At 36.2% G+C, this 19,321-nt stretch overlaps 2 protein-coding genes and 1 long non-coding RNA gene across 8 annotated transcripts in view; 1 reads left to right on the forward strand and 2 right to left on the reverse strand.

Moving 5' to 3' along the window:
• Positions 1 to 625: 625 nt before the first annotated feature.
• Positions 626 to 1,496, reverse strand: mRpL55 (mitochondrial ribosomal protein L55). The gene is made up of 2 exons (XM_034335203.2): positions 1,365 to 1,496; positions 626 to 1,107 (listed from the first exon to the last, which is right to left on the reverse strand). Exon 2 carries the CDS (start codon positions 1,104 to 1,106, stop codon positions 768 to 770), a length of 339 nt encoding a protein of 112 aa, XP_034191094.1. The 5' UTR covers position 1,107; positions 1,365 to 1,496; the 3' UTR covers positions 626 to 767.
• A 31-nt stretch (positions 1,497 to 1,527) lies between these two features.
• LOC117609192 (uncharacterized) overlaps positions 1,528 to 19,321 on the forward strand; it is a 66,728-nt gene continuing 48,934 nt past the window's right edge. Inside the window, exon 1 of the long non-coding RNA XR_004582546.2 lies at positions 1,528 to 1,665. This is a non-coding gene — a long non-coding RNA (uncharacterized LOC117609192). The remainder of the gene's footprint in view (positions 1,666 to 19,321) is intronic.
• On the reverse strand, positions 1,770 to 14,697 carry Ctns (lysosomal cystine transporter cystinosin). Of its 6 annotated transcripts, none has more exons than XM_034335196.2 (10): positions 14,281 to 14,671; positions 13,568 to 13,694; positions 6,065 to 6,116; positions 5,878 to 5,977; positions 5,297 to 5,482; positions 4,418 to 4,658; positions 4,228 to 4,347; positions 3,858 to 4,146; positions 3,667 to 3,769; positions 1,770 to 1,917 (listed from the first exon to the last, which is right to left on the reverse strand). In XM_034335196.2, the coding sequence occupies exons 3-10, from the start codon at positions 6,102 to 6,104 to the stop codon at positions 1,836 to 1,838; spliced, it is 1,161 nt and encodes a 386-aa protein (XP_034191087.2). In that variant the 5' UTR covers positions 6,105 to 6,116; positions 13,568 to 13,694; positions 14,281 to 14,671; the 3' UTR covers positions 1,770 to 1,835. The 6 variants fall into 6 exon arrangements, with proteins under 6 accessions (XP_034191087.2, XP_034191088.2, XP_034191082.2 ...); XM_034335197.2 differs by lacking the exon at positions 1,770 to 1,917 and adding an exon at positions 1,928 to 3,181 and having other exon boundaries at positions 14,281 to 14,697; XM_034335191.2 differs by lacking the exon at positions 1,770 to 1,917 and adding an exon at positions 1,929 to 3,041 and having other exon boundaries at positions 14,281 to 14,697.

Here is a 19,321-nt window from a genome sequence, read left to right on the forward strand (position 1 = left end):
TCCTCAGATAATTACAAGAACGATGCTGATAACAGAGCGATAATGATACGCGAAATTTTATACTTTTTCTTACAACATTTGAATAAGTAATGTTGGAATATTCGAAGGAAGTGTTGTTTTGTTGTCGTACAAATAAACACATTACGCGACGTGAAACGAATCACGCCTACCTAATCATTAATGCGTTCTGGCACCTTCTGTTCGTCTTGTACGCTACATATCGTTGCCTAACAAAGGCCGCAAAATTTTCCTAGGTTGTCGCAATAGCGAAGTTTCACCAGAGTCGAAAGCATCCGTACAATCACAAGCGAACCACGACGTATCACCAAATATTATATCATCGCGGCGAAACCGAAAATGGGCACCCATTTGCCCCTTCTCGCGGTAGAAAGGATCGCAGCACGCTTTCGCGAACAATCGTTAATTGAAACCTATTAATACGATCAATGAACACTTTTCTTTTCCTTCTACAGCCTCGAGCAATAGATGTTTGGTCGTTTATATCCTGTATTTTATGCAGTGAAAACGTACGCTTATGTTAATAATCAATGTAAAACATTGGAGATAAATTCCATTTTTTATTAGTAATTGATGTGATTAATGGTAAAACTGAATAGCTATTTTTACATGCACAAACATATTTATTAGGCTACATTTTGTGTCTTAATAGAGATCTTTTAAATACTTGCTATCTTATTATTACAATTGTAATTGTCAAAAGTGAATATAAGTTTTGTATAATGTAGAGTGTTCATAGAATAATAGGACTATTTTCTACCTTTGGAAGGATTGAAAAACTGACTCTCATCAAATTCATCCTGATATTCTTCAACTATCTTAGCTTTTGTGTAAGTTTTACGTGCTTCCATCCTTTGTTTACGTTGTTCTTCTGTGAGAGTCTCAAGATCAAGAGGGAGACAGATTATCCTTCTTGGTGTATCATATTCAATTCGAATACTACCACCGTGTGGTAAGACAAGATATGTAAGGTAGTCACGTGGATACAGTTTTCTATGTTTTTTTGTTATTCCTGCTGTCCAACAATTCAAATTTCTATGCAGGGTTAATGAAATTTGTGTTGTTCTAAGAAACGATGATATATTCATTCTGAAATACCAATATATAGTTGAAATATGTTTAGCATTTGACACCTGTTACTTGAAATAAAATAATAATAGTAATATAAAAACATTTCAATGTTTACTGAAAACAGTAGAGGTTATGTCTAACAGTCAAGTGAAAACATACATTTAAACGATTATTCTATTACTGTTTATTAACTACAATTTTGCTAACGATTGTTTAACAATAGTATCTTTTGATTTTTTACAAAAATATTGAATTTTTAAGTCAATAGGACATACCTTCTTTTTGAATAAATAACAACAACCTTTCGCAACACGTCTGCTAGGTGAGATCACGTGTCACTGGCGCGACCAATAGAAACAGTTGTATATCGACGAATCAAATAAGCGGGATCAAATTTTAAAGGCTAGAGTAATGTCCTCAGTTTTGCTTCATTACGTGTACCGGTAATACGTCGTGCGTAATAAAATTCGTAGCGAGAGTGAATTATTCGTTTCTTGTGAACAGTGTTGTGCAGGAACAGTTTCAAAGTTGGACAATTTTGCAACTTTTAACGATGCATGCATCACATTCTACTCGGTAAGAATAATATTTGATATATTCGTATACTTATGTAAATATTATCAAACCAAGCATCATAGGATCGGTAATGGTAGTGACGCTCACTTCTACGTTTGAATAGTAGATAAACGAGTTAAATCTTTATTGCAATAAACATAAATAAATAATCAGTCAATAATGACACTAGATTAAGGAAGTGTGCTAGTTGATGTGTTTTCTTGCGATCCTTCGTAATTGTTACCAGGTATTTCAACGTATTCTTTACGGTCCCTGTGAAAAGCATTTCTCAGTAATTTATTTATTTTCTTAATAAGAATAACGTGGTTCTTTCTAACGAGTGGTCCTACTTTCGTGATCACATATTTTCAGTGATGTCGTTTTCACTCGTTGCAGAATGTTAGTTTAATTAGTATGGTTAGTAAATTTAATAAAATACAACATATACTCACGCATACTCGCAAACATACACATTCGTACACGCATGCACACACGTGCAACACAGCTTGGTCAAATGGTCTCATACTTAATCATTTTTGCACAAGGGATAAGACAATAATTAAAATCTAAAATTTTATTGCTTCATAGGAATTCAATCAGAGGTAGCATAGAATGTATAAAAAATTTGCTATGTTGATTAAACATAAATTTATCAACCGTAACATATTTTTGTTTGATGTACAAACGAATACAATAGTATAAATTATAATAACTATGGCAAACAATAGAAAATCATAATTATGAATAGATTTTCCCATGTTATACAAATACTTCAATAACATGCTGCATGCATGATGCAACACTAACAACATTTTGTGTATTAATTGAAACCAATTTCTTAACTGGCTTCAAACATTTTTCATTAAATTACTGTATAACAAAAACTATGAAATGTTTATGTTTTGATAGATCAAAGTACACAAAACCATGCAAACAATTTTTATTACCACTTTAACATAAATTCATATGATGAAATGATCATTTTCACTGTTGTGCACTTCAAATCTACTATCATTTTCATTTAATACTTTATTAACAATATAGTCTATCATTTTTCACATGTTTCTTTCCTTTTATTTACCTGCAGTTAACAACCGACTGAGATTCTTTTAGACACTTAAAATGTGGAATAGATAATATTTGCATCTAATGCATTTTAAAATTTTGAACATTATGTAAATTTTACATAAGAAGTTTAATAAAATAACGAATATTCACTGAAATGATTTTAAGTATAGAATACTGTAGCTTCATTCACATTGGAACGAAATTTTGTAAAATATTTTTCAATGTAAACCCATTTTTATTTTATAAAACCGCAACAGGTCCTTGTTTCTTCATCATCTGAATTTTCTTGCCTATGAAGTATTTCATTACTTCTTGCATTCTGGCTATCTCTGCAAGAATTTATAATTTTGCAAACATGTGCAGGGTGGAAGAAGAAAACATAGGATTATGAGATAATTTTAAAAGAAAATTGATGATGCAAGACTCTTATATTCTGTTTTTGAGGTCAACCATCTTTTCATTGATAAATCTGTAAAATCAAAACGATTGTCTACCTCGTGTCTATAGTTTGTACTACAAAAAGCATGTGTATCAAAATTATGATATTTAAGCAAATAGAAAATAGTGAAATTCTCTATTAGATTTTCCATATTTACACTCACAAACTAGCCATTGATTCTATTAAAAATTTTTATGATATATCTTATTAATTATTTGCAGAAAGATATTAAAAAGTCATAAATTTTGTTATTAAATAGTTAAACGTTAAATATAAAGTGAATAGAATGCGTATTTTTGTGCATATACTAAGTACAATTATTTTTGTAACATAAAATTTCTATAAATACTTAAACAGTGCACAAAAACAAAGAGCATGCATTTTGTTAGTACTTCAGTTGTTAATATCTATAATTACGGAAATCTAAATGTTATCTACAATTCTTTGATGTCACCAAAACAAGCATTATTAAGTGATAAATAATTAATGAGAAATAGAACTATTATCGTACGTACCTATAAAAAACGTAATGTTGTAGAATGAAAAATATATCAAATGCAACTGAAAAGAATCCAAGACCAAATTTCGTTGGATCGCCAAAGATACTTTCCCAATCGTCTAATAAAAAAAAAGTTGTCGTTAGTAATTGAAGTTCTCTAGAAAAGGATAATATCATTAAATTTCTTATCCGTCTTGTATACATTACCATAATTGTATGCATTTAGTATCATCTGTAGCATCGATAAGATACCACCAGTAAAATCTAAGAATATATTGCCAATGCTCCAACCGACGGTAGATTTTCTCTTATAGTTATAAAATGCTTGTGGAACGTATTTAATTAACGTTATACATAATTTAACGTAACTACAATAATACAAGAAGTCAAGCCACGTAATCGTTTGTACTTTTGCTAGGATCGTAGAAATTAATATAAAGACGGCGAATATTACGTGAATAATACGTGCTGTAATAGATACTTTCTGATTTCCTATCTATAAAAAGATAATGATTTCATTACAATTAGCATGCTGGAAAAATCAATTTTTTAATTACAATATCGTCTGACTATTTACCTCATAAATAAAGCATTGAATAATAGTTATCACAGTAGCAAATACTGCATGTAAGGAAAAGAAAATATCATTCACTTGTACAGGATTTAATCCCTTAGGATATCGTCTAAAGTATTCAAGCTGGAAAATATAATTTTATATTAGCATTTATTTGCAAAAAAGTAATATTTATGTTTAGGATCAAACTTACCTCCACTTCGGGTATCCAATACAAGCCACAATTAAATAATGAGTACATAATAAAACCGATCAGATTTAATGATAAATAATCGAAGTTTAATCCTACGACGCTTTTACGTTTATAATTACTGTAAATTTGCGGATAAAAACTGACACTCCATGCTAAAAAATATACCCATCCTACCACGGTACTAACATGGTATATAATGTCAGATCTTTCCACTGTGACTCTGACAAATGCATCTGAAAAACTGTAACAATATGAAGAGTTAACACTATAAGAGTCCTCACATGTTAGATTCACAAAATTTTTAACCACTGTCTTACTTTAGATTAACTTTGTCTAATTGATCCTGAGGTATTAAAATCACTTTAAAAATTGTCATTATTTTCTAATTTCAATTGTTTCTGAGGGTGTAAGGTATAACACAATTTTTTCTATTATGAATATCAGAATACAGTGAATGGCTGGGTATAATTACGCTGAATCACTTTCCATTAAAAGTTTGAAAAGTAAATAAATTAATACAATTCTTATTAACTAATGTATCATATCCTAGTTAGAGCAGGAAGTAGCCTGCTCAAAATCTGAGCACAGACTGACTGAACTGTAAGTTAAAGATCCGTTCACAACTACAGGTCAGGAGGCTATCTCTGCAAATAAATGTTAGTGGCTACTTGGGAATGTAATCCTAATCAAAATCTTTTGAAATTTAGGTATAAAAGTAAATATTGATATTGTCCCAGGTCATGACCCAACTGTGTTTGATATTAAAATGAAAAGAGTGGGGATTGATTTCATTAACTGCTTTCAAATCTTATCAACAGCTGTTGAATTAACATATTAAAATGTTCATTACAATTACACAAATTAAAAAAGTGTACTTACTCTGTAACATTACTAGGAGTAACATTAACAGCCACAACTGAATGTCCTGCACCTAGACCTTTTATAATTATGTTCCATTTGTAATTACTGTCACTTGCATTAACACTAAAATTAGCAGGTTCAGTAGCAACCAAATCTGGATGCTGTACTTCTATTTTTACCAATACACTTTCAGTTAGGTTTTGCCTGTACAAAAAATATTATGATCAGTATATATTTTTAAATTATAAATGTGTAGTTAATTAAAATATCAAGTTAAAATGTGAAGATACATAAAGATTTATCTTAATTAGCTACTGGTTGGTAGATAGTGCTTGCAACATTCTAATTTTTCAAGACTATCATTATATAATGTTATCAATGTTATTTCACTGAGATTAAAAAAACAATCAAAATGTTAAGAGTAAAGAGTTTTAAAACAATGGAAGTATGTGGATATTAGACTTAGAAATAAAAGCAATGTAGGTGAACAGCCTAGATTACGTAGCAAACAATGAGCTCTTTGTGCTTTGTTCAATAACCATAGTGCAATCATTCTATTAAGCAAAATTATCATGTGTTAATTATAAAACAATACTTACGTCAGGTACAATTCAAATGACTCCTTACTATGTAAATGGACTTTAATATCCTGTGTAGAAACCTTAAGTTCTGGTACTTTAGCATGTACTTGATAAACAACTGAAATATTAATTGGCATTTAGTACAAGAAATAGAATCCTTTTATATAGTTTAATTCATAAAATAAAAAATAGTATCTTGGCTTACTTAAAAGTACAAAGATCCCAAAGTACTGCAAGAAGGCCATCTTTTATCGCTTCTGAAATAAATTAAACAGATTAATCTGAAAATTTCAATATGATTTTGCTTTTAATCACACCACAAAGTCAATGAACTTCAACTATCTAGGATTATAAACTATATGAAACTATTCTACATTAGATAAAAATGAATTTCAAGCAAATAACCGAGCGTCTACCGTGCACATCCGTTCAGTAGAAGTATCCTCTAATTTCTAAAAGCTTTGACCGCTTAACAAGCGGAGCAAACAAGGAAGTCTTATAAAGTGCCGGGCACTTTGCCGGATGCATTCCATTGATACCAGCAGAAATCTATATAGCGCATAGTTAACAGTCATTCACAAAATTCGAAACATAATAATATTTTTACTATCGGGCAGTGGACACCGTAAGTTTAGCGACGGTTAACAGCCGTGTTGGCATGATTGCGTTCGTACTATTAAGAAAAGTCTATGGAAAGACACAGGGAGTATCAGTCGAACTTAACCTCGTAAACGCGACGACCTCGATGAATCGCGTCGCGAGACGTTAGAGGAGATAGGAGCTGGCGTTCGGGGAATATCTAATATTTTATTCGAATTGCGATGGGCATATGGTCTCGTTCATGACGAATGATATCGCCGAATATTTTGCGACGACTCAAGCAAAAAAATCGATCGAGCCACCTCAAACAGTTTCGAGCAAACGTAGATAGAAAACTATGGGGTGGTACGCATCCTCTGTGTCATTGCTAAAGGTGGAGGCGCGGGAGACCCGGGACCGGAATAGGGGTGTAGTGTAACGCGGTATCATAGGGTGAATATTTTTTGCTTTTTGTAAGGAAATTTGAACGTTGATGGAAAGGGGAGACAAGGCTTGAAACTTAGGATAGTTGTAGGAGATTCTGGCATAAATTAGGGGTAGGTGGTAATTAATTAAATAAACATTTTTAATTGTAAATAAAAGTTATATTTAGAGATTAAATGTTATTCAATTTTAATAATATCTAGTTTTTTTTTTTAATTGATCCAAGACTTTTGACCTTTCGCGAAGAGTTTTGGGAAAACAAACGCGCTAAATGTTACCATTAGAATTGGAACCGCTGCCAAATCTAACTTAAACTCAACTAACACAACTCGCCATTATAGTTTTTACCCAGTTAGCGTTCAAATCCCCTCGTGTGTTACTTTTGTAAAATGAGCACAAGAAGCATACAAAGGTGTGTCTATACAGAGTGTGTTAATAAAAAAGCAGCTCACTTTTACAGTATTTATGATAATAATAGGTTGTGTTTAAAGAATGTACTCCTGGAAATCATTGATTTACGAGGATCTGACGGTCGTACGAAAGACACGAAATTAGTTTGATGTAAATTTCTCGTGGAATAATTCAGGTAGAACAGTGAAAGAAGTTTCTCAGCCTCGTATCGAGATATTTGCATGCAAATTGCGGTGCAACGCGACGTCATTAACGAGTTCCATAACGTGGTGGTTATCGTTTTGATACGCAATGTTTCGTTACACCGTGTATTTTTTTCTTTTGTTCCATCGCATTATATCCTTCTTTGATGGTTTTTTCTTATTTAAATAGATTATATGGTTATTCCAAGATACCAAACCGTGTACGTGTTTCTTTTTTCAGAACGAAACTTGATGATATTATACTTTCCATCAGGCTTGTTTCTCTTTCAGCCACTTTTACTCGTGTCGATTAATCATTATATCGGCCAAATTTTCCTTTGTCTCTTCGTTACTCACGTTTTCTTCCACGTTGATCGTTTATATTAAATTTAGAATTTCCAACATTTACCTTCTCCAAATGGTCACTGTGCAATGTTTAGGTCCGATCGGACAGTCAACGGTACTTCAACTTACACCGACTGGTAACATGTTAGCTTTTTCTAATGGAAAGTACTTCCTGATTCTGATTACTCGCTAACTAGTTTTTGTCTTTTCTACAAAAGGACCGTGCGGTTCAGAATAAGGGTTCTCAGTTACTGCAGTATATTCAGACGCGTGCTCTTTATCTTGATATTTGGGCGAAAATGCAATATGCAATGGAGGCAAATTTTTGAACACCCAGTATATATTTGTAGATGGAATAAATCGAAAGAGAGATCGACGTTCGAGTGCACCCTTCGTCCCAAAGGGGTCTTCGTGAAGCTTACACGGAAACAGCTTTGAAAGTCGATCGGCAGTCTGCTGCCGCTTTTGTTGACGTATACAGGGCTTCCTCGCCGCCAATATTTTCCTTCGCTTTTCCTAGCTGACCGAGTCGAACGGACCTAATCCTCGAAGATAGCCTCCTGCCCAACTCCTTTCTTTCCTTTCTATCAATTTCAATTCGCCCTCGATATGGATAAACAAGATCGTTCCTGACCGGACGTTCGTCGATATACCTTGAAATTATTCCCCCGAATCGTTCGACCGAAATGGTCGAGGAAATATTCCTCTCGTTGGACCGTCCTTCAGATTTCGAGGATTCAGGAACCCATCGATATCGTAGAAATTTTCAGGGCGCTTCGAAAATGTCGTTTCCCGATGAATTGACTCGCGAAAATCTTTCTACCTTTCAATAGCTTTTTATGGCGGATCGATCGATAGCTACGGTGATTAAGTTTCAGGCTTGGAAAATCTAAGATTTTTTAATCCAGTCAAGTTTCATTACATTTTTAAATCCATTAAGGCTGCGTTCTCCGCTGCGGGAAATTTAAAATTTATGACAAACGTGGGAAAAGTAAAACCAAAAATTATATTATAATACTTAGCGCTCGTTATGCTTTAGCCTCACTTTTCCTCCATTTTGCTTCCGAGTTAAACGAAGTATCTTTCCTCGCTTAACTAAAGTTGTGTCCCTAATAAATATCATGGACCGCGTTCAGAGATAGTGGTTTCCGTGATTTTATCAAATCCAGTTTACTCAAAAAAAGAAAAAATTGATAGAAAACTTTATCCTCGCGATTTGCATGAAACATGCAATTTGTTGTTTGCATCCTTTCTCTACCTATCGCTTAGAACACCAGTTGTTTGCTCCTTGATAAACTTAATACACTTTAATGGGTCAAGTGTCGGTGAAGTTCCATCGAGATTGTGAAAACTGCTTCTCGTATTGAAAGGAACAGAGTACAAGCAAGAGAGAAACGATATCAATATGAGGAAGAACGAGACAGAAAAATAAAAAAAGAGAGTTAGGAAGTATTAGGTAGATCATTATAAATGAAATGACGAAATTTATTACAAATTCCTTGTTATCTTTCGTCTATTTCTTCGAGTAATCTTTTTTCTTTCTTTTTTTTTCGTTCTTTTTCTTTTCCTAGTTACTGTTTCAGCGAATTCTTTCGCAACACGATCGCGTTATCATCTTTCCGTCTGGTAGTTGGCATTATCCTTTCATCCGGGAAACAATTTTACGAACAGAGTTTCGTGTGAGCGGTATTAAAGGCTAGCCTGCCAGGTAATAACGGTTAGCATAAATTAAAGATTAACTTTGGATCGGGCAACGTAATGCCACTTCCATGCTAATTCCTTATCGTTACCAATTACTTAATCGCGAATGGTCGAATATGCGTTGAAAGCCTTGCCCTTCGTTAATTAGAACTCGAAGAAACTTATGATTTCTACCTATTAACTCTTTGATTAACACCCTTACGTGCAATTGGCCATTCGATATGAAACAATCTATACATATCGACAGAAAATATGGTTCATTACGATGAAAGGAATTCTGAAACCAGAAATGTTGGTTAAAAAATTACCGGTTGGAAGTTTCGTTGAAATGCTATCTCGGTGATTAATGAAATTAGGTATCCGGGGACAAGAAGTTCGGAACTTGGTAATATAACGAAGAATAAATAAATTTCGCGGAAGTTTCTCCGTCCATCGAGTAATTAAATTAGCGAGCAATCGTCTCGGCGAAGATTATTACAGTAAACAATTTCAAAAATTTATTTTCCTTGGACAATTTTTGGAGTAAACATTTGTTCCAAGAATTCTATTAAAAAATAGCAAATGTACCGAATCGTAAGGGATATTCTTTAAAAGTGGGACGCGACACAGGTCAGCCCACAGCTGTGTTTTGTTCTTTCTTCTAGTTCTCGGTCGTAAAATCGGGTCTCAGGAGCGGGTCAAAAGCAGCCCGCGGTCCGTGCATTAATATTCGATAGAAATCGTATCCGCAGACCGAGCCAAACTGTCGCTGCGAGCTTGTAAATTTACATTGGAAATCGGTTCGAACGGTCCAAACACTCTGCAGAAAGAAGTTTCCCGTGGATACCAGGCGACATTGCGAGGCAATGCGTTCCAACGATATTACGAATACAACTTTCATCTTACGATATTCATATTTTTTTTACCAGATGACGTTCGTTAACATTTTTTTATCTCGATAGCTAAAAATATTTTGCTTCTTCGAAATATTTTGCAAAAAGAATTGAGAATAGTAGAAATAAATGAAACACTCTATATATTCCGTCCCGGTCTATTTTGCCCTTTTTTTTTTTTCCTTTTAATACGCGACGAGTGAGTGTAGCGAAAGGGTTAATTACAGCTGGACCACGTTGCACGAGTGAACAAATTTCAAAACTTGGAGCAAACTAGCAACCATGTTTCCCAACTTTTTGAGCGTTGGCAAACGCCTTGCGACTGGTATAATATATATATATTTATTTTGTACATGTCTAGCGAGTCACGATTTCATTAGGGGACAGAAACATGGCTCGTTAAAGGCAACAACTTTTGAATCGGTCAGGCGAGGAACGGGACGGACGGTTGTTAACAAACTCTTTTGGAAAAACCGTCACGCAAGGAAATACTTGTAATGTTAAAATAACTCGCCTTCCTGTGGGATGCAACGAGTTTCGGATGCATTCGCCTTAATTGAAGCATGATACGTCGTTTGCGTGTTGCATTTTTAATCCCGTATATGATAAAAAAACACACACACACAGATAAAAAGAAGAAAAATACTAAAGGCAAAACGTTGTTGAGCTCGCAAGCTCGTTTGATTATACGCTTGCTCCCTTCTACGTGTTTATAATTATTCGTAGACTCTTTGAAACAGCGGATGGAAAAATTTGCCGGGAAAAATCCATAAAAAAGTGGAGTTTTAACCGTTGAAATAAACCGTGCACGCCGTGAACGTATTACAATCGATGAAAACAAATATGTCGATCCGTAAATCACGATACGGACGTAATATTTTGTCATTCGGTAGACAAATTACTTGGAATATTCAATAAACACGCGTGCATGCTCGAAAATAAATTTCCAATCATTTCCTTCATCGACACTGTCAATTCGAGCAGTTTGATAAATTCGTTTGATCGATAAATAAAACGAAAACTTGGAAAAATCAAATACGTATCGCGTTGTTATTATTAGGATGACTAATTAAATCATTTGTATCATTTAATTTGTCCAGAATCAACAGGAATGATTGATTATTTTTGTTTATCTAAACGATACCTAATCGAAATTAGTTACTTTTGTAAACAGTGTATCGGAACGTGTCGAGATCGTAGAAACAATTTATGTCAAGTTTTCAAGTAGGACGTTTAAGGAGCATTTCAAGTAGAATTTCAACATTTCTTGTTTCGTGATTGCGATTAGGATCACCGACAACATTATTAACATCATTCGTGTCATTTTATTGGACAATATTATCTCTATAGCGAATTAGCAAATCATTCGAAATAATCATTTAAATAGATAGATACATGTATCAGCCGATCGATAAACTGCTAGATCAAGAGGTATTCGATTCCGATCGTTTATAAATGACGGGAAGGTGCTGTGTTCGATAACGATTGTTATCGATGAAATTTCTTTCCTCTGCTAATTACTATCTGATTATATTACTGACAATGATATTGTAACATTAAATGATAAGCTATTGTTAATTTGTCGAGTGCAATTGGATCTTTGGGTAATGTTTCAAAGTCTTCTTAGCATTTGTAATCTAGCCAACGATCTAATGGAAAAATTCCTTATCATTTTCTTCGATTCTAAAGACAGTTTCCCTTGGAGATAGAAGCGGTTCGGAGCAGCAAGATTTAACGCTATTTTCTGCTACCTTGTCGTACCGATCGAGAACAATTTTCTGTGACTTGCAACGTTCCACGTAATATCGCGATTTACCAGCGTCACAGTAGGCGAGCACGAACTACCGTCACACAAGGTTTCCACGACACATTTTATCTGAACTTTCGTAACTCGAATGCCGGCTGAAACGGCAGTCGGCAGGCCGTAATCGACCGATCGAATCTTCGTTTCGTTTTTCATCGTACGAGGTTCGCTGTTTGTCGCGAACAATTACGCGATCCGTGTGTAATCATTCGACGCACTGATTAACTAACCCGGCTCAACCAACCATTAAACGCTCGATTTCATTTGGTCGCTGCTCATTAATGAGGATTTCTCGTGACAGCATCGACAGATTGTTAATAAATAAATAAATAAATAAATAATTTATCAGCACCGATGATCGATATGCGAGTATTCGCACAGTTAATTACCAAGAAACAGCAGCCGGCAGTTAACGTTTTTCATTAACCGCGATAATAAATTACAATTTGTTATCTTTATGAGAGATTCGTGTAAAATTATGATAAGCCATTCCAGATTGACCCGTTGAATGTTGTCGAGTATTTCAAAGGCTCGATACGACGATGCACCGGTTAAGTACGTCTTCGATTATTCGATAAATCGACGCGTGTCGAATCGAAAATATGTCGTCCAGAGTTCAAGAAACTCCTGTCTCTCTGGCTGCGATTCGCAAAGTACTCCGCTTGCGAAAGCTGTCAGCAGCGTTTGGCAGCGTGTCACTCGTATGTACAGAAACGTGTCAATGACTTACGTATTCGACGGCCTCGTTTCCCGGTTTCCATCAGTCGACGAGTGGCGTCGAATCGATTTCGATTTCACGGCCAGTTTCACGGAAATTATATTGTGTCAAAACCGACGAAAGTGGCGAACGAGCTGACTGCGAGTTTTTTTTTTTTTTTTCTTTCCATTCGATCAATTTGCTCGATTCTGCAATATATTAAAAGAGAAAAGAAAAGAGGACAATTTCGCGACGGTACATTGCCTTTCACGCTACTTTTTCTTAAGTACGTAACGTAGACTCATTAGACTTGTCTTAATCGTATAAGAGTTCGCAATGAAACAAGGTCAAAGTGGCACGGTGCACGCAACTCGCTAATAAGTTAACTGTTTTCTCTTGACAGTTTCACTTAACATAGTAACGTGATTTGTGGTTTTAACGCTGTCTATTCGATACGGTTAATGACACCGGTGCGATTAGAATTAGAAAAGAACCCGAGACCCAGATAATTATTTATTCATTTCATGTGTTGAACGGACTAGGCGTTTTGCTTGTCGAATTAACGTTCGATCGTGTGCGTGCAATCGGTCGATTTATTTCTCAAACGTGTCGTCCGAGTTTTATTAGATCTCACGATTCACGGATAAATTGTTTCGCGGCTTCGTTCACTCACCTGTCGAATTTCGTTCGGCCACGAGAGATCAGGTGACAGTTAAAAGGCTGCCGTAAGCGAATCCGATACAGAGACGTCCAATCTCTCTGCGCTTTGAAAATCTCTTTTTCACCCGGTTTCGAGCTACCTGCAAGAACGAGCTTTCCAGTAAAAACACGCCTGCATTGAAGCTTCTCTTTCACGACAAACGTGGCCCAATTTAACCCTTGTCGTTCGCTTTGATACAATTTGTAAAGTGTGATATATCAATCGTTCCTTCCTGTTGTAAATATTTTTTCTTCTCATTCCTAGTGGCGTTTGATTAAATGAAAAATTCTTTTCAATTTTTCGTTACATAAACTTTTATTATTACTATCTTCTTGTGTCTAACTAACCTTGACTACACGCTAACCATGTATCCGTTTCCGTGATAACAGCCTGATGAAACGAGTCGACCATGTGATATAATTCTATTTAATCGTACGTGTTTCATGAAAAATAAGCTAGCTAATTTATAATTACATTATCCGAGGTATCAAAGGGAAAGCTTAACGCGTTGATCGCTTCAGTAGAACTAATCATATCTAGTCAGAGAAGAGGATGAAATGGATTACCGAAGATATTATCATTTTTACTCTGCTATTCAACGTGTTAATGATTCACGTTATAGCGTGTCGTATTAAATACTGCGACGGTGAAGGTGTTGAAACGAGCTAAGAATAAACAAAAGATACCTGTTTATCCTGGCGTTCACTGGAACTAATTTCCTATCACCCAGTCATTTGTCTTCTTCATCCAGGCGAATAACCACTCTCAGTTCCCAGTTTGTCCAGCTTCGACTCGCTTGACTCCAGCTTGCTGACCGTCAACCTTCTCACGGTTTTAGCCTCGAACTTGCCACTAAACTACCGCTCGATCTTCCACGATACTTCTTCCGGTTCTGTTCGGACATCGGTTCCACTTCTCTATTACAAACTTTCGATTTCTTCTATCAAAACCTCGATGAAACGTCAAACTGTTGACTTGCACGTTGATTGTTATTCACATGAGTACTCGGTGTAATGATTCAAGGTAAATTGAAAGTGATTCTGTTGAAGAGCGATCGAGTGGCGAACACGGTTCGCAATGGCTAGCAGCCGGCTGTCGAACGTACATATAAATCTGTTGTATAAGAGTGTCTCCCCTCTCTGGAAAAATATCCCTCCTCCACCGATTGCCGTGTAACTCGATTTTTACGATCGTTCAGTTGAATGGCTACTTTTGCCCACGATTTCCTTCTTTTTTTTCATACAGATTAGATTCGATTAATGACATTGCACGAAGATTACCTAGAACGGTTTCGAGTGCAGCTAGCAGAATTGGCCAATGTTTGAATGAATTTCTGCTTAGATCATTATTCCAGCAATTCCAATTATTTTCTAAAAAAGAAGAAAGTCTAAAGAATAATTAATTCTGAATTAGGTTAACAATATCCGTTTTTATTGCAAAATATCACGTGAAAATTTTCATTTTATATTTTATGAAAGGAACTGGCGTGTAATTTCAATGTTTTTGAACGTCGATAAATTAAAACGTGGACGATAAAAAAACAATAAGTTTCTGTTGAATAACCAATCAGAAAAGTGTTCAGTGTTGCGTAATAATAGCCAATACAGTACGTTCTCTATATATTATGACAAAAATTTATCGTTATTGTTCGAACGAAACGATTCGATGCAGGCAATTCTATTGATAAAAGAATGTAATATTCAAACGAACGGTTGAGAGATATTATTAACGTGTGTTATTCGCTATATTGCAGTATTACTAAATTATATTAGCCCAGAGGTTATTGACTGGCATCGGTATATCTATTTTCATCCATATGTATATGTATGCATCTATACGATATATCTATACATATATCTATAGGTGTATATATATAATATATTGCATATAATTTGCGGTTAGCTCGGCTCGAGTCAAGAGACCAATAGCTTCTAATTGATGGTAAATTACGATCGTGATATTTGGAGCAAACGTATCGCGAAAACTGTGCCTTAATTAACATGGTCATTTCCTGGTTTGAAATATTAGTATTTCAGGATGATTCGTCGTATTTATTAGAATGAACGATTTCGTTTGAGCAATAGTTGGAAACTGGATGACTTGGTGAAAAATTCAATTAAAAAATCTGTCATTGGAATGACTGGTAGGTAATTATTGGGTGTACGTGCAAGTCGGTTCTTAGCAATCACAAAGCTATTCGGTTAGTCGACGACTGCGTGTAGAATTACGGTGTACATTGACACACTGGTAGATCAATCGGTTTCGATTGAATTTAATTGACCAGGTCGCACGTTCGTTACGTCTAGGCTAACAGAGAATCGTCGGAACTGGTTCACAGCCCTGATACTCTGATCTCTGGTTATCATCATTCCCAAAAATACAAGGAAAACTATATGTTTCTGAAAGTGGCGAGAAAAATACTTTATTTTTGGAATAATCAGCACAAGTGCGATTCGATTACGGTGCAATTCGATCGGCGTCAATTTATTCGTATCGTTTATCGCGATTGGAATTTTAAGTATTTCCATCGATTCCGAAGAAGTTGAAACTGTTTCCTTATCGCGCACAATGGAAGTGCGTGGAGGTGATAAGCAGAGAAGTGTGTGTCATCGAATGACGAAGCGGATCCGTTGTCTCGATGTGTTATAGATTGCACAGCTTTTGGCACGAATTTCAGAGCAACAGCGATACTTCGTAAATCTTTGCTCTCCTCTGTGAAAACATAAATTGTTGATGTGCTGGAAAATGGAGCAATTGTGTCGTGGAACATGATATAGAATTCACGAAATTGAATTAAGATGAAGAGGTGTATTTTTACGGGTACCGATTAAATCGTTATTTTTGATCGTTAATGCCCGGGATAGATTTGAAGTAGTAGAACGTTAAATGGCCGGGACGTTGGCTGGGGATTGCTTCGAGCGGGATGAAATTGAGGGGCATGGTACAAAGAGCAGTCGTTCTCTTTTAAAATCGCACGCTCGGTTAAGTAGCAATTAGTGCGAATTTTAACACGTTCGCCGACGCGATAAAAATGAAAGTTATCAGTACGACGCAAGGTAATTAGGATTATTAAGTATATTAAGTATATTCGAGGTATTCACTTTTTCAATTATTCGACTGAATTTAATTTACGGCATCTGTGTACACTGATTTCTAAGACAATGAACGCGTTAATTGTGTTTATTCAAGTGTGCAGACAGTATGTAAAAAACAGTCTGTAGCATAACTGAAGGAAATGATGTTACTTGCGTAACGTTGATAAATGCCGGTCATTTTATCAAAATTAAATACCGCGCCAGCGTGATGATGCAATTTTTCATAGGTCGCGCGACCAGACTGGACCCAAGCGGCGGGTCTGCATCACTGTTTTTCGCACAAATTTCCGAGCTGACGCTCTGTATATTCCCGTGCCTCCTAAATTTACGATTTGACATTGAGCGAGTAAACAAATTTGACATAGGATAAACGACAATTTAACGGTCATCTTCAGTTTTTGCGACTCCGATGAGTCTAAGGTGGAGTCGAAGACGAGTGAGAAATCGTAATGGAACGCAAAATTCCGGAGGAGCTTTAAATATCGGAGGTTCGCGTAAAGGACCGCAAGCCGCACGATTGCACGCGGTGGACCGCACGCGGCACGCGAGACCGCTCCGCGCGATGTAACGAGCCGCATTCCGTGCGTGAACCGCATAACAGGCCACACGTGGCCTCACGGTTGTGCACCACTGTTCCTTGCACACCTGTGCTCGACGCGCGACGAAAAGCAAACCCGCCAATCGGATGAGAATCGTTTCCCTTTCTGCTGATAAGTCGTTTCAGGTCTCGTTGATCGATCGCTAATCGATAGAGTTTATCGAACGGAAACGAGAATACGAGTAGCTAAGTAAACATTACATATTTTTAACCAGAGCTGTTAATTTATACGAAAGCTTTGCTTTAGGAACGTAACAAAACATTCTGCAGTAAAAACTTTATCAAGCAATTTTCTCATCTTCCTTCTTTTCACACGACATATTAATCTTGAAGTCATTTATTTCTCGAACGTGTACAGCCAGTTAATTGCTGTCCCGCTGCGAACTAATCAACGTAATAGTTGGCTCGTTAAGGTACACGTTCGGACCTTGAACGAATTTCTTTTCCCCTTTTTCTCCCTTCTCGTTACGAGCAGTTACCGCTATTTTTATAATCACCGTCCGAACATCCCTCGAACGAGATCCTATCAAGGGATATCGGAGTTTAAATTAGACTTTCGTCTCGAACAATTTTAAAAATATAAAAATGAGCTATTTTTTGAATCGGTCAACGTGGCCCAACGAACGATGGCCCTTAAGGGTCATCGTAATAATATACCCTTTTCGCATTCATCGAGGAAGGAAAAAGTTTAAAGGGTTCTTTCGACGAAAGTTTCTTAGAGAAAGCCTCCACTTTGGTCTCCTTACGAGACATTAATTTCTGTAAAACTCATCCTTATGAGGGGAAGCTTATTAACGAAATAGTCGGGTAATTATCCGTTGCCGTTCCTGCAAGATTTTCAGGGGGAATTTAGCTAATTCGATGTGCTCGAGACGAGAAAAGAGCGCTAAAAGTTTTATTTAAAGGGTTGATCGAATGAGAATTCGATTCTATGGATCTTTCAGTTTATTAATAAAATTATCTTGCCTTGGGCGAACAGATTTGTAAGCTCGTTAAGGATCTCGAACAGACTTGTTGGCGACGAAACTTCTGCTCGTCGATTCGACGATTCGTAAACGAAATCTTCGTGAAATGATATCTTCACTGGCGATCATTAAAATTTACTGCAACTAGGGAAACTTTAATAAGCATAGTTTCCGGCTTTCAAGGGTTGTTTTTTCTTTTTCAAAGTGGACGATGATTAGCATTTATTGAAATCATTTTTATACGATTTTTCTATTGTACCATTCAGGTATGGTAGAACAAGCCGAAGAATTAGTCGTCCGAAAGGAGTGTTGGTTAGGGATAGACTTGCCTCGAAGCTCGCCGCAACAATATACACTTCCGTGGCCGTTAGGCACGTAAAGTCTACGTTAAATCAACGTCGGCGTACAGTTCAGGATAACTTTGCTCGTTTATAATCATTTTACGGCTACTTCGGAAATTTATGGGCAACTCCTTAAAAGGAGTTTGTACAGGCTGCAACACGTTATCGCAATATTAAAGAAGCTTTTCAGCGAACCCTCCCGTTCCTGCAAAAGATGCTCACCATTTCATTCGCGGAATAGTTGGCTATCAAATGATCGATAAAAGAATACTCTATACTCTAATCGCTTCTAACACTATGTTTCCCTATCTAAAAATTCGATTTTTCTTTTCGTCTTTCCATTATTCGTCGTGGTCTTCTTTTTCATCGTTAAATCAGAACAGAAGCGGACAGATGAAACACAGTAGACAAAGAAACGCGTGCTTATCATCGTCTGGTCTGGTCTGGTGGTACAGTGATAAATCATCGTCGCGGAGCGAATTTCCATCGCGGCACGTGCCAGCAAGCTGAAAGGATTTATGCGCGCGTGCGTGTCTCTCGCTTAACGTGGGAGACAGATTTGGTCAATCGCAAAGAGAGAAAGAAGCGAACCTTAAATCGAAAAAAGAAAAGGTAAGATTGTACGGCAGCAATTGACCGCGTTGGGTCATAAATCGCGGGCTTGCTGGCATCGTTCACGAAGAAAGCGTTCGTTCCCTTCAAAGCGGAGCCAAGAAATCGGCTCTCGA

This window comes from Osmia lignaria, chromosome 14 (genome assembly GCF_051020975.1).
Source record: "Osmia lignaria lignaria isolate PbOS001 chromosome 14, iyOsmLign1, whole genome shotgun sequence".
NCBI lineage: Eukaryota > Metazoa > Arthropoda > Insecta > Hymenoptera > Megachilidae > Osmia > Osmia lignaria.